The 15,374-nt window shown below is 40.4% G+C and overlaps 1 protein-coding gene across 3 annotated transcripts in view; it reads left to right on the forward strand.

Annotated features, from left to right (window-relative positions):
- The window catches only part of fam184aa (family with sequence similarity 184 member Aa), a 92,878-nt gene that overhangs the window by 61,289 nt on the left and 16,215 nt on the right, over nucleotides 1–15,374 (forward strand). For all 3 annotated transcript variants that reach the window (XM_085151933.1, XM_085151935.1, XM_085151934.1), the window contains exons 15-17: nucleotides 9,457–9,571; nucleotides 11,582–11,679; nucleotides 14,805–14,958. In XM_085151933.1, coding sequence (XP_085008059.1) covers nucleotides 9,457–9,571; nucleotides 11,582–11,679; nucleotides 14,805–14,958 — 367 coding nt within the window. The remainder of the gene's footprint in view (nucleotides 1–9,456; nucleotides 9,572–11,581; nucleotides 11,680–14,804; nucleotides 14,959–15,374) is intronic.

Genomic DNA, 15,374 nt, shown 5'->3' on the forward strand with positions numbered 1-15,374 from the left:
TGCCGCAGCGGTCAGTGGAAGAATCCGCGAGTTTCTCTGTGAATTTCCCATTACGTCGTAGCTACTCGGTGCTTGTTTAGGGTTTTTTTTCGCTGTAAAAAGAAGTTTTCTTCCCACGCACAACGGACACTAATGTTTTTGTCACTTTTTATGGACTCAAACTCAAAGTAAGGTCAGTACTTCCACGCTTTAAACGCTGCACGCTCATACTCTCTCTGCACTCGATATATGATCCATTGTTGATCTGCACACAGCTGTTGTCACGAACGTCGCACTCGCTTACGTCACTGTCATGAGACATTCTCGCAAAAAATCACGGTTTTAGTAACGCAGTAACGCAGCGTTCCTACGGGAAAGTAACGTAGGATTACGTTACTAATTACCGTTTTTGCAATAGTAATCCCTTACTCAACTCATTACTTGAAAAAGTAATCAGATTACAGTAACCTGCCCATCTCTGGTTACCACATACAAGTTTTAAGGGCTTAAACTCCAGAAAGTCTGAACCATAAAATAATTACGAGACATTTGTTAGTTTATCATATCTATTTTATTATTCGAGTGCCCTCCAGGTCGTTGTGAACATTTTAATAAACACTGTTAAAATGCTGCTTAATTGACTGTATTTATTTTATTTCACATACATTGATTTAACTGTAAGGCTAAGTGTAAATGTATTAAACTATGACATATATGGAACTTTGATATTCTGGATCTTTGTTTTCTCCAACTGGACCTCCTTACTTTTTAATTGAATACCCCTGCTGTTGAACATTTCAGTGATGTCAGCTGTAGACATGTAGACATTCCTCCCCAGACATTGACCAGTTTCATTTTTCTGTCTATCAAACCATACCCACCGACTGTGTCAGGAGGAAGTATTCACCCGCTGATGATGAGACGCTCACATAATTGACAGCAGTGCAAGATTTTAACATTGCAGAGACCCCCCGTCAGCTGAGCTTTCATGTTAGCTAGTCGCGCACTTCTTTTAATTGGCAGGCAGCAGAAAGAGATCTGACGTTGCTGGATCTTTTTTTTTCCTTCTTGTGGTGAGAAGGACATGATTTTCACAGATATTTTTAAAACTGCTTATTTTTCAAATGTATTTTTAGTGTTTTGAGAACCACAAGGTAAGTACCATTTAGTTTCATCATATACAAGCAAAAGTCGACCTTTATATGGCTGATGGCACAAAAACTGGGAACGTCACACCAAAACAATCCAGATGGATAAATAGCTCTATAGTAAATATGACTTGCTGTTGACATAGCAACTCTTAAACTCTCAAACCGACCCCAGTAACTCGTTTACTATGTCAGCTGATGACAACAAAAACACAATGGCAGCCTGAACCAAGAGAAAAGAAAAGGTCATGTCAGTCTGAGAGACGGCGAGAGGGAAGCTTGGACTGATTTGACCAACTTCTTCTTCCTTGTAAATGATTGGCTCTCGTCTTACAGTAGTTACTAACCAACGTTGTTAGTATGTTTGACTTTGCCTTTATAGTCAGACCCACAAACAGTAGCTTTCTGAGTTTTCTGTAAACAACCAAAAGCTACAACATAAGGTCGGGAGCACATGCTGGTGATGCTGCAGTCATCACTGTTTGCAGTATGTGATAAAGCATTCATATCACATGCAGGTGAACTCTGTTAGTATCCGGGAATGCAGTTGTTCAGTTTTTATGCATTTTTTGTTCTTTGACAAGCAGTTGAAATTATTTATCATTTACTTCAGATTTCTTGGTCTATTCCAGAGTAAAACTTGATGTAATTCAATGATTTATTTGATAATTGCTTTAATAAGAGAATCCCAGCAATGACCTGTAGCTCCCTGTTAGCCTAATGCAGGGGTCGGTAACCTGCGGCTCTTTAGTCCTTATAGTGCGGCTCCTCGTGGTTTGGGAAAATAAATTAGAAGTATTTAGCTGAAGTGTATTTTATTTATGTTAGTTCTTTTTTGTAACTTCTAGTTCTAAATTGGAAGATTATTGTGATATTGAAATATAAAAATAAAATTATATTCTATTATTTTTTCATCGCTCAAATAAGCGTCACACTTGCAGAAGTTGGTGTACCCGCCGAAACGCCACTTTCAGCCCCAGGTAGGCCAATTATGGATCTTCGGATCCACATTATGTCAGCAGCTGTTCTCCACCGTGAACTATGTTAAAAACAAACACCGCTCACGCCTCACAGACGACAGCTTACAGTCCTGTAAAGATAAAGTGACTTCGTACAGCCCCGATCTGCAGACGCTGTGCGCAGAGGTTCAGGAGCAGAAGTCCCGTTGTAAACATATCACGGCAGACCGACGATGTTTGCATGAAAACGCTTTTCAGCATCTCTTTATTGACCACTTTTCACACACGGTTGCTGTACGCACACAGCCGGCTGTAGCTTTGCAGCTCACAGCCCGACACACACCAACACAACAGCACAGACGTTGGCTGACAGAGGGTTAGAAAAGCCTGGGACTTCCAGTGATAAAAAATAATTGGAAAAAAAGCTCTATGCTGCTAAAAGATGAAAAATAGATATTTGCAAAATTCTGTCTAAATATGTATTTTACCTGGTTAATGTGTGTGGCGGGGCGTGGTCTGCAGCGCATGGGAGTCGGACGCACCTGAGCGGCACCCGCAATCACGCCTCGCCGCCTTAAAAGTCAGGTCAAGGCTCCAAAAGCCCAAAGACGATATAACAGTTTTTGTTTGCTGGATCATTTTAGTTCAGCTGGGTGTCTTTCCTTTTGTTATATTTCTTTAAGAGTTCAAATGTGTTCATTACATAAATAACATGTAACTTTCTCTGTAGCACTTCATGGATTTAAGCAACACACCTTAGTTGTTCACACAAAGCATAAAGGTAAAAAACAATATATACAGTGTTATCTTCACTTTAAATGTCAAAAAGTATTTGCGGCTCTCAGTGTTTTCTTTTGCGTGGAAACCGGATCTAAGTGGCTCTTTGGGTGTAAAGGTTGCTGACCCCTGACCTAAGGCCTCATTTGATTGACAGCTTCTCTGTGAGACAGCCTGAAGCAAAAAAAGAAAATCCCAAGTCTCACAGGCATTCCTCTCTTTCAATAACTGTGTGAATGCAATGAACAGCAACGCTGTAAATAGCTTCTTCACCTGCTTCACAACTCATATAACTCCCACAGCAACAGTAAATTGGTAGGGAAACAACAAAGGCTGTAACAGTGTTAATTTTGTCCCGTCATAGTGAGGTAGGAGAAAAGGAACAAGCCATAGTTTAAGGCACATGATGCTTGAATACATATGCATGCTATGTATTTGCAGCCTTTAAATAGGTTCTTTAAAGAAAGCCTTTGAAATTAATGCTCCTTCAGATGTTCCAGTAGCTACAGTTCGGGAGATTTTATCTTATGAGGATTGAAGTTAGCTGCTAGGGTCAGAATGAACGCACTGGAACAGAGCGAGCCGTTTGACGCTGGTTTGGGAGCTCAGACGCTCGTCTGCTTAGACTCGTGTAGCCGTTCCTGCAGAGCATACTGCCTCTGGGTAATTCAGAGCTGAGTCACAACTGAAACCTCAAAGAGGCTCGTCCTGAGTTTGCCAAGACGCTGGTGGCTCCAGATAAACATTTTCTGACAAGCCGGAGTCACCAGTGCCAGCTTGGCAACTTTTCAGACGCCCCCAACCAAAGCCGTGACAAAAGCAGCTCACGGCAAAACGAGACAAAGTTAAAGAGTGATCTGACTTTAACTCCAACACAAGATACAAGAGATTCTGTTTCACACAAAGTTTTGTTTTTTTCGTTTACCAAAGAAAACTTGTCCTTTGGTTTTGAGACATCAGTTTGTGGTCGGCGGCTCTGCGATGGACCTTTGACCTTTGATATAGCTACTGTGTTGGAGTTTCTTAATTACTCCAGAAATCATTTGTTCTGCTGTAAAAAATGTAAATATTTATTTGCTTAATTGAAAAAAATGTGCAAGCTAAGGTGGCAGTTTTCAAAAGAATCACCAAATAGTCAAATAAATGATTGCTACCTATTTGTTTCAGCTATAGATATGGTATCATTTTAAGATGAAAGGAAGGAGTCCTCATTGATGTGGCTGTAATAATTAAGATAGAATTTCACAGTGGGCTCTTTAGGGAGCATCATTTCTTATCTGCAGCATCTGCAGATCATAGATGCCAGATTAGGAATCATGTAAATGTGGGTCACAGTATAAAAAGAAGCATTTTAAAGTTATAGTGCCGAGTGGCTAAAAATAAACTTCAAACAGTATCACAGATCAGATATCTAAGGAGCTTACACTGTATGTGTACTATATGTGAGTCTGTGTGTGTGTGTGTGTGTGTGTGTGTGTGTGTGTGTGTGTGTGTGTGTGTGTGTGTGTGTGTGTGTGTGTGGTTTAGGAGCAACAGAAAACATGACTAATGTGTGTATATGTAATACTGTAATCCACGGATATTATTAAGTGTATATACACTTACTGGAATCTCTTTAAATGTGCTTTGCTAGTACCTCTTTTGATTTCAGATCTGCATTCATTCCTCGCGGCATAATTTCAACAAAGTGCTGGATAAATTCTTCAGAGATTTTTGTCCATATTCACACGACAGCATCACAGAGTTCCTCATCACAAAGGTGCTCTATTAGATTGGGATCTGGTGATTGTGGAGCCCATTTGGGTTCAGTGAACTGAATGTCCAAAAAACAGTTTGGAGCTTTGGGCTTTGGGTAAATACGCAGGTAGGCTGTGGCAATTAAATGATGCCTACCTGGTACTGACGAGTCCACAGTCTGTAAAGAAAATATTCTCTACCCCATTGCACCACGAGCGTCATAAATCATTGATACAAGGTAGGATGGATCCCTGCTTTTATGTTGTACGCACCGGTTTCACACCCTACCATCTAAATGTTGCAGCAGAAGTCAAGATTTATCAAAGCAGGCAGTGTTTTCTAATCTTCTGTTGTCCAATTTTCGAGAATTATAACCTCAGTTTCCTGTTATTAGCTGACAGGAGCGGCATCCAGTGCGGTCTTCTGCTTTAACATTTGCATGTAGAGATGCTCTTCTGCAGACTCACTTGTTACAAGTGATTATTTACTATAAGTGGTTGCCTCCCTGTCAGTTTAAAGCAGTTTGGCCATTCTCCTTGGACCTCTGGTAGATGGTATTGGCCGCCAACCAGAGGTAGAGGATTTCACCCAGGGAACTTCCCGTCACTGGATATTTTCTCTTTTTCTTTTCGTTCTCTGTAAACCCAAGAGACGGTTGTGTGTCAAAAATCCTGGAAGATTGGCAGTTTCTGAAATCCCCCCCTGCTCTGATGCTCAGTTTGAACTTGAACAGGTCATTTTGACCATGTCTACATACCGAAATGGGCTGTATGTGATTAGATGTTCAATTCAGTTCAATTCAGTTTTATTTATACAGCTTAAAATCACAACAACAGTTGCCTCAATGCACTTTATATTATATGGTAGACCCTACAACAGGGGTGGGCAACTCCAGGCCTCGAGGGCCGGTGTCCCTGCAGGTTTTAGATGTGTCCTTGAACCAACACAGCTGATTTAAATGGATAAATTAGCTCCTCAACATGTCCTGCAGTTCTCCAGAGGCCTGGTAACGAACTAATCATGTGATTCAGGTGTGTTGACCCAAGGTGAGATCTAAAACCTGCAGGACACCGGCCCTCGGGGCCTGGAATTGCCCACCCCTGCCCTACAATAATGCATACAGTGAAAAACCCAACACTGATTTGACCCCCTATGAGCAGCACTTTGTCAACAGTGGGGAGGAAAACCTCCCTTTTAACAGGAAGAAACCTCCAGCAGAATCAGGCTCAGCGAGGGGCGACCATCTGATGCCAGTCGTTGCTCTGAGTTTGATATGACCGGGGGCACCAGTACAGCATTAAAGTGAAGTGCAGATAAGCATAATTTTCAAAATCCGAGACCATGCTTTCAAAGGCTACATGAGCATCACTTGAAAAAAACATTCCCCTTTTCAACCCAAAATATTTAAATTTAATTTGAAAGCCCAGTTAGGAATGTTTTATCTTATCCCTGTAATACTTTCAATCATAGTCTTGCACAAAGATTAACTACTTAATGAGAAAAAACAGCAGACATGCAAGCTGGGCCACTATAAAGACAAAAGCACGAAGGTATTATTACAGTGATCTGCACTGTATTGACCTACTTACAGCTCTGCAGAAACACCAGCCCTACCGGAGGCTCAGAGACTCATCAGTCACAATGCAAGGAGAAACTCGCAGTCCCCTCAGGTATTACATCACGTTGCATTTTAAGGACAAATCTCAAACTGTTCACACATAAGCCATGATTACAACTAGCATCTGTCAGAGTGATAACGGAAATATGATGGATGTATGTTGGTCGATTACCCATTAATAACGCTAAGAGTAATAAATTCTCCGCTTTATTTATCAGAGAAGGTGATATTATATTAGATTGTTACTTTCCTGGTGTGTTTTTAAGGCTGTCAGTGCTTCTGTGTCTCTGCACCTCTTCTGTATCATCTTTACAAATTCAAGTTATTGTGCATTCAGACAACACCAATCCCATAATTGCATCAACATTCCACCCTCATGCTGTGTACAATTTCTCTTTCAGTCAAAAAGTAATTCCAGTAGCAACTACTGCTCTTCGGCATTTCTTTTGATCAGTGTTAATGCTTCATGCGCCGACCCTCCAGCCTGCCAGATGCTCAGTTTGCTCAGAACAGCAGAGCAGTGAGCATGGTGGGACTCTGTTCTTGGTTGCTGTGTGATGGATTTAATGGTGGGACAACTGCCATATTGCTGAATTTATTGTTTTAATAAATTTCAATACAGATCTAAATTTAAGTAGATGCAGGGCCTTTCCTGGCTAGGACAGGGGCTTGAGGGGAAGCTACAACTGTCAGCATAATCTAAAAGTAAGGGTTTGTTTTTCCAGGAAAACCCCTGTGATTGATAGGGTCGTTTTGTTTATTAACTGGAAATGAAGATGCATACCAAATCCAATCAAAATGTCAGAAAATTAATTGTGATTTAAAGGTACAGCCATTAATTTTAAGCAGTTACTTTTCTTCTGCTACATCAGAGTAAACAGACTAATAAAACATGGTTAATGCCTTTGTTCTTTCCATACCAGTCTGCCACAATCACTTATTGTCTGCAGATTAGACGGCCCATCTCCAGACAGCTGACAACTGTTATGGCTAAACAACAACAGCTAGTTACAAGCTAACGCAGGGGTGGGCAACTCCAGGCCTCGAGGGCCGGTGTCCCTGCAGGTTTTAGATGTGTCCTTGAACCAACACAGCTGATTTAAATTAGCTCCTCAACATGTCCTGAAGTTCTCCAGAGGCCTGGTAATGAACTAATCATGTGATTAAGGTGTGATGACCCAAGGTGAGATCTAAAACCTGCAGGACACCGGCCCTCGGGGCCTGGAATTGCCCACCCCTGGGCTAACGTTATATATGTAATGTTTGGCTCAAGTGTCCTAAAAATCACACTTTCCCTCTGATAAAGAGTTTGATTACATTCTCACATCGTATCAGCGTTCAATCATGAAGTCCTTAAAAGTTGCAACCATTACAAAGACAGTTTCAACAGTTGCTAACAGAGGCTAACAGCTAACAGTGGCAAAAAGGACCTCAGTATTGCTGTCATTATTCACAACTGAGCTTTTTTCACTCCATATTGGACTCCTTTCACAAAGTTTTATAGCCTCTTCCAGAGTAAATAAAGATAGATGCTTCTCACCCGGCTTTGACAGCTGAGGTAAACAGTGGACTGACAGCCTTCCACAGGAGTAAAAACAAGCGATTCTATTCTAAAGTTAAAAACAACAAAGTATCCAAAGTCTTTACAAGTTAGTTAATGAACAAGCATAGTAAATAAATATAATAAAATAAGATATAAAAAGAAGCAAATATGATATATTGTGACAACATAAAAAAGCTACAGTGGCTATCCTATAGCAGCCACAGTAACTAGGATTATGCGCTTGAATTGTGAGGGGTACAAAAACAGACCCCAGTTGGCTGCAAAATCTGCAATCCACCGACATTTGCTGAATAATTGTACTCACTAACTTTAAAGAACTGCCAAGACTCAACAGGATGAAAAAATTGAACCAGTTCCCTTTTGACTGTTTTGTGCAGACACACTAGCAGATGTAGTTAAAAATGACCCCTGATGTCCTGAATTTTTGATTAACCTGTTTCAGTGAAGCCATTTATGCCTTTGCTGCCGTAGCCTCTCATGTTTGATGGACGTGGCAGCTACATGTGCTGTTAAAGTAGAAAAAGACATTCCTGAAAGCCCTTAAGTGAGCGCAGGTCCCGTGCGGTATTGTGCGCCCGGGCGGATGTGCCGTGTTATCTATAATGACTTCTTTCTCATTAAGATATTTTCATTACAAGGTCCTAGCCCGAGGCTCCAGTTTGTGCGCGCTAAAACATGCGCGCTTGGGATTGTGTTTAATTAAGCCACAGAGGGCTGGGTGCATGTTTTTGCAAACAAGGTCGCTTAAGGTATTTCCACATTGCTAATCTCGCACATCCCATTATTTTGCTGTAAATGTAAAAATGATTAGTTGGAGTAGACAGAGAGGCCATCTTTTTTTTTATCCAATGTAGAACCTCGGAAACTTCATCCCAGCCCTGCTCCTCATCCTCTCATTTTTAAATCCATCTTACCTTACACTTGCTAATGTGGTACTTCTTCTGCACTAAATCCTGCGGGGGATTTAACTGCAGCGGCTCAGAGAAAGAGTGGCATGTGAAGGACCGGAGGCGTCTGGCTGAGAGAGTTCTGCCACTCACCGGCAGTTAGGCCCCTGATAGCTGCAGTATCTCCTCGAAACAAAACACTTTGGCGTGCTCTGCTGGGGCTTACGCTTGTTGGCTTTTGTTATTGGGCCGTGCGCGCTGTCACTCGTCGTCGTGACGGGCTGTCAGCTCATTGACACGAGTGGAGAAATCTTCATCCGCAGCCCTCAAGTGGTTTTATTACATCTGTGTGTCAATATCACCACCAGGGAGTGGTTGTTAGAAAAAGGGGGACAAACCGAGGCTCTCTCCCTGGTTAAGAGCGATGCATTGGAAAAAATAAAGTGGAGCAAAAGAGAGAGTTTTTTAATGAAATGTGTGTGCTCTGTCAAGTGAGTTGCTTCTTTCCTGGAGGTATGTCTTCCTTGTAAATTAAATGTGATGTCGCCGCACAGTTGGAGATAGAGAACCACCTGGAGAGAGACACAGTGTTGTCCCTGCAGTTCAGCCTGTAATTGCTGCTTCTATCGGATGTGGGCACGCTGACCTGTTAACATTTGCTTTTAATCTAATTTGTTCTGTCCTGTTACTTTCTTCTTCTTTTTTTTTTTGAATAAGCCTTTGCTCATTATAAACACCTAAACACCATATTTTTACTACTTCCCCCTTTACGTCCCTTTTTCCTCAGATCTCTCTGCTGAAACAGTCCCTGGAGTTGCAGCTGTCGCAGTCTCAGTCAGCTCTCCAACAGCTGCAGTCTCAGTTCAACCAGGAGAGGGAGCTCCTGAGCCAACAGCTCAAAGGTATGCACGCGCTTCCTCCACGTGGCGACTGCGGCTACAAGCTGCCGCTGGAGTTTCAACATTTCATCCTAAAATAACTTTCTTAACCCTTTAAAGCCGGCCGGAGCGGGCACGCTCTGTTTTGCATAACTATTTTTAAATCCCGGTAGCTCTGCAACCACGTGAGCTAGCGCAATAATTTTTTTTGCATATGAAACCGGAGGAGTTGTACTTACATCTTATGCCATCAGCTTGTCCTCGGTCACAGTTTCCTTCCACATATAGCTTTGCAAAAACTGCATAAAAAGCACTTGCAGCAACAAAAACATAATATTCCAGAAACACGCTTTGCCGATCCAATCAGCTGTTTGTAACACTTCCTACGTCCATCAGCACGAACTATCGCATGTCCACCATTACCTGCCCGAAACCGGAAGTGACGTCATTTTGCAGAAATGTACTTTTTTTACCATCAGGGCCTCATGAGCCTATACTGGTGTTTTTAAAAGTTATGTTTGACTTTATGACTTTCTGTGTCGTTTCTGGGATGCTTAGGACTCATATTGCACTGCTGGAATATGAATTTTTTTTGATGCATATGCTGCTTTTTTGCAAATTTGCATTATAATATTTTCGTTTTTCCTGCAGTATATGAAAATTGGTGTATTTCAAAAATAAAACTATGAAGACACTTAAAATAAATTTCCTGTGGTGGGAAACTATTTTGTGCAACTTTTTGTATTTACAGTTTTGAGGGATAAGCCTCTTAAATTTCTCTAACTAGAAATATATGTTAAAAAAAACAAAAACGATTTTAAATTTTTTGTAGTTTATTGCACTTTTTTGCAATGTATGTAATTACTATGCACTTAATGCAGACATATTATTAAAATTTGGGCTATAATGGTTGTGTTGATGTATAACAACTTGAAATGCTCCCAAAAATGGCTCCACAGCATGTAAACATATAATATAAGCTCTGGTGGACTTGGTTCTATGGTAGGTCTTAAAGGGTTAAAGTAGCGATTTTGCATTTGTATGTGATTTTAACCTCCTTTACACATTATTTCTGATCAGCGTCTTTTCAACTCATATCATCTATATTATTTCCTTAACCTTAAAATCATTTTTAATGGAACGCAGCCACAAGAAAGATTTTGTCACTGATGCAACTATAAAACAAGAGATTTTTTATTTTTTGATTATGGGAATTTGAAAGAGAAGGAAGGTTGGAGTTGTAACAGCCAGTTTGAGCTGTTAGATGACGAGTTTTATCAGGGCAAACCTGCATGCCTCTAAATCAGCCATTCCCAAAGTCACGAGTGCTGCAGCCCACTTAAAAACCTGAAGATCCATTGGGGCCACCCAATCTTAAATCTTCACTCTAATCAAAATCCATGAGAATGTGACGTATTCCTCAAAAAATGTCTTAAAAATAAATAAACTACACAGGACGTTGGCTATAAATTGCTAATGCTACCTCGTCATATGCAAAGTGGTAAGGCTAACTGGGACATAAACTTTAATACGAGGGAAGTGAATTTAGGTCAAAATAAAGTAACATCACCTCCTATTTCCTGTTTTATTCCATATTTATATAACTACATTGATATAAATATGTAACTGTGCATACTACTAATTTCAAGCTGAATTTCTGTTATTATTGCAGCCATTAAGGGGGCCACTGCTCCCTTAAAAACTTTTGGGAATCACTGCTTCAAAACATCCATGAGGGAAATAGCCCAGGATGTTCAGTAGCATTAGATCGTCAGCATGTCGAGACATTGCACTGTACCACTGCTGAAACCAATTTTTATTCTGTAGTGAAGAATAAATAAAATTCTGAAATATAACCTAAATATTTAATACAAGTAGTCCGAGCATCGAGTGTGTAAATATTTAGTTGTCACCTTCTGTTCAGCGGCGCGTCTCCTGCCTCAGACTGTCATATTGCCTTATCGTGTCAAACACAATGGAAACACGTCTGCTGTCGATGCATCTCAGTGTACATGTTAATATCTGTGTTTGCAGAGATGCAGAGAGAACATCAGAGGAGAGAGCATCGATTACAGGAGGCTCACTGCTGTGCCCTCAGCACCATGGAGGAAGCCAGGCAGCACCAGATAAGAGTACGACACACACACACACATATTTGCAAGCATGTAGGTTTGCATCGCTTGTCTTGGGATTTGTCACATAGTTGCATGACACTACCTGCCTTTTGTTCTCTCTGAAAAGAAAAGTAGAGCAAGTTCTAACTAACTTCTCGAGGGCTTTTACTAAACACATTACAGTAGCCTTTCTTGTTCCACTGTGGACTTCACTGCAGTCTTCTTTGAACTCTGTTTCTACACACAGTAAAAGTGCAACGAGGACAGTTTCGACAGCCTCACTAGTGCAGCAACAACAGCTGCTAAATGCTACCATCGTTCACTAACAAGTGCTGTGACTGAAGCAATAATGTGCTGCAGTAATTCTAGTAGAAAAATGCCTTATAATTAATCAAATCTGTGATTTAAATATGCTTTAAACAGCAAACCTTTGACTACTGAATGCAGCATTCAAGAGATTTACTGTTGCTTTGTACTGTAGTATTAACGTGACTCTAGAACGCTGTATGTTGGTGGATCCTGCATGGCTAGGCTGGAGTTTGGTGTTGCAGAGATTTCAGTGTGACGATTTTTTATAAAATTTGGTTTGATCTGTCACCTCAGCCGAGTCTGAGACTGAGCAATCAGTGCAGTTTCTTTTTCTGGCATCAATAAATGTTCAGTTTAACTCAGTCTTATTTATATAGACCAGCACAAGTCACTTCAAGGCATTTTATATTGTAAGATAAAGAAAATAATACAGAGAAAACCTCAACAATCAAACAACTCCCTTTGAAGAAGCACTTGGCAAAAGTGGGAAGGAAAAACTCCCTTTTAACAGGAAGTAACCCCCAGCAGAACCAAGCTCAGGCAGGGGCAGCCATCTGCTGCGACTGGTGTGGGTGAGTGGATTCAATAGTTAACTCAAAAACAGGGTGATGATGCACCGCAAGGTCAGAGGTCAAGTTTTTGTGAATGCGATGACTCAAGGACGTCACGTAGGACTTTCAAATACCATAGGTGTATTTATTAGGAGGCTGATGAGTACTATTAGCCAGTATTTTTTACCTATGTGATTAAAAATGACTACAAGGCAACATTTGAGCAGAAAATTAAAAACAAAAAATGTCTATATTTTCTTCCAGTCATCAAAAACACATGTGACAACTGCAGCAATAAAACTATGAAAAGGTTAGCACTGCATGTGAACCATGATTGGTATTCTGTCCAAAGCTAGCTCTGCTTATAGGTTGATTTAGCTGCTTGAACAGCAGAGTAAGCAGTAACCTTGTGTTGAGGTAATTTGACTGAGATTTCTTGAAGAAATGTTTTTGACTAAATCCATCAATACAAGAGCCTGAAACAACACGTGAAAACATAAAACTGGTGTTTTATGATGTTTTATTACAACATGATGATGTCAACCCGTTATGTCATCATTGTGACATAATTTGACATCATAGGACAACAGTCAAGCTCATGTTTAGCCAGCATAGGTAATCGTGCCGCCCAAGGCCTAATATATTGCTGTTATCGGTATCTACCATCACAGAAAATCTGAAAATGGTGTTTGGAAAACTGCTAACAGACAGACAGACAAAACCAAGTACACACTCCCTCCATTAGGGAGGAGAACAAACTAAAAACTTGCTGCTAAACTTAAATGAAAGAATTAAAGTGTCCTTTAGCTGTCTATCAGCAGGAGAGTAGAGAATTGTGCTTCAGTTGCTGATATATCCACAATGTCACTTCCCTTGAACTTTGTAATACACAAGTAAAATGCCTATTACCATTATAAATGTTGATAGTTTAGGTGTATTTTAAGTTAAAAATGAAAGAAAAAGACAGAGTTGACCTATCATTTTACTTTTAAATCATCAAATTAGTTCATGTGCTCCTCTGGCTGTATCCTGTCTTTTTATAGTTCTGTAAAAATGTGACTTTCAGTACAAAAATCTGCAGCTGCTGTTCCTCTCTTTTCACCTGTGTTCTTATCTAGTCTGTAATCAGCAAAAGTCCTTAAAATAGTGCTTTATAAGAGGTACACAACTTGATTTGTCGTCCTGGGAGCTTCTAGTGCCTGACGTTATTTCTTCCAGAGAGGAGATTATAGTGTGGAAGGTGCTGCAATTTGAATTTCCAATATAGTCCACAACACAGCAATGATTACGTGCAGCAGAGTATCCATTGTGAAGTTCAGCGAGTGCTGGTCAACAAAACTACTTGAGACCAAGTGAAAAAGTTTTTGAGCTTTTCTAATATTGTTTAATGATCCTTTATGTCTGCCACAGAGTCAAGAAGTGTAGAAGATTCATAGCACAATCAAACCCCTGAGGAAATTGCCGGCTTTCTGAGCCATTTTATTTGGATCATTTACTTTAATTTCACCAATTTTCTTGTTAAGTAATATTAAAATGAACCAAATGATATAAATTATGGTTGAGGTAGATTTTTTTTCCGTTATGAGAGGATGTGTCAAAAAGCTCATTGATTTTATACTTACACTCTTTAGTCATTTTCAGCCTGTTGATGGATCTCGCTGTCAGTTTGTGTAGTGGCGGCACTCCGTCTATTTCACTCTTCTGCACCACCTTTAGGAGTCAGTCCGGCAACATGCATTTGAAACGCGAGCAAGTCCAGGTACTTTCCTTGCAAAAAGATGTTTATTGAAACTTTTAATTTACACGGCAAGACTCGGTCAAAAAACTGTGTTGCTTCCAGCTTATCCGACTCCCCAACTACATAATTACATTGTGCCGGAAGCCCAAAATACTAAAAAGCGCATTAGAATGTCGCACTTCTATATTCTATACATCAAACATGTATATTTCTTCTCTGATCATTTTACCAGTACCAATAAAATTAACCTTTAATTGGCTCTTACAGTTTGTGTGTTGTTAATATTGTCACTTTTCCCGTGCCAGTCTGTAACTCAAAACCAGCTTGGAGCTGTGGTTCGATTACACTGTCCATTTTCTCTCTTTGCCTTCTTCACTTTTATTTTTCAGCCAAAAATAAAAAGGAAATATTGCGTCAGACATCCAAACTACACTTTTCTCAAAACCATATTTTTCATGTAACATTTTGTGTCATCTTCGTCCTTTCTCTTCTTTCCTTTCCGTCCCTTTATCCTCTTTAATCTCCCTCGTCGTGCCGTCTGCCAGGCCCTCGAGGAACGTCTAAAGCAGGAGCAGCGGGAGGAGGTTCACGCTTTGAAGGAGGCCCACAGGAGGACTTTAGAAATCCTCAGACAGCAGTCGGACCAGGAGCTGCAGACACTGCGATTTGAATTGGAGGACGAGGGGAAAGCAAAGCTGGGTAAATGATGATAGATATAGTAAACGTGGCTTTGACACGTCTAGCTTTGCAGTTATCGATCGGGGTTGTTTCCACACTGCCAGCCTCGCTCTGTGGCGTGGTTTTAAATTGCAGCAATGATTTTTTTCCCACCCTTTGGTGATTGTGTTTCTACCTCCTGAGACGTTCTGGTTCTGTTTCTGCCTGTTGTGCTGATGTTTTTGTCCATAGTGATTACAACAAAATCACCTTCATTATCTGCCTTTTGCTGTTTAGAAGAATAGAAGAAGAAAGTAAGACGCTTTTGGAAACCAGGATGAAATTAACTAATGGTGAAATCAGCTTTCTGAGATCTGTGAACATGTGCTAGGTGATAAAATTGATCTCAGTAGTTGCCTCCAATATTAAACCAACTAAAAGAATAAGTAATGAAAGTA

Source organism: Neolamprologus multifasciatus, chromosome 23 (genome assembly GCF_963576455.1).
Source record: "Neolamprologus multifasciatus chromosome 23, fNeoMul1.2, whole genome shotgun sequence".
Taxonomy (NCBI): Eukaryota; Metazoa; Chordata; class Actinopteri; order Cichliformes; family Cichlidae; genus Neolamprologus; species Neolamprologus multifasciatus.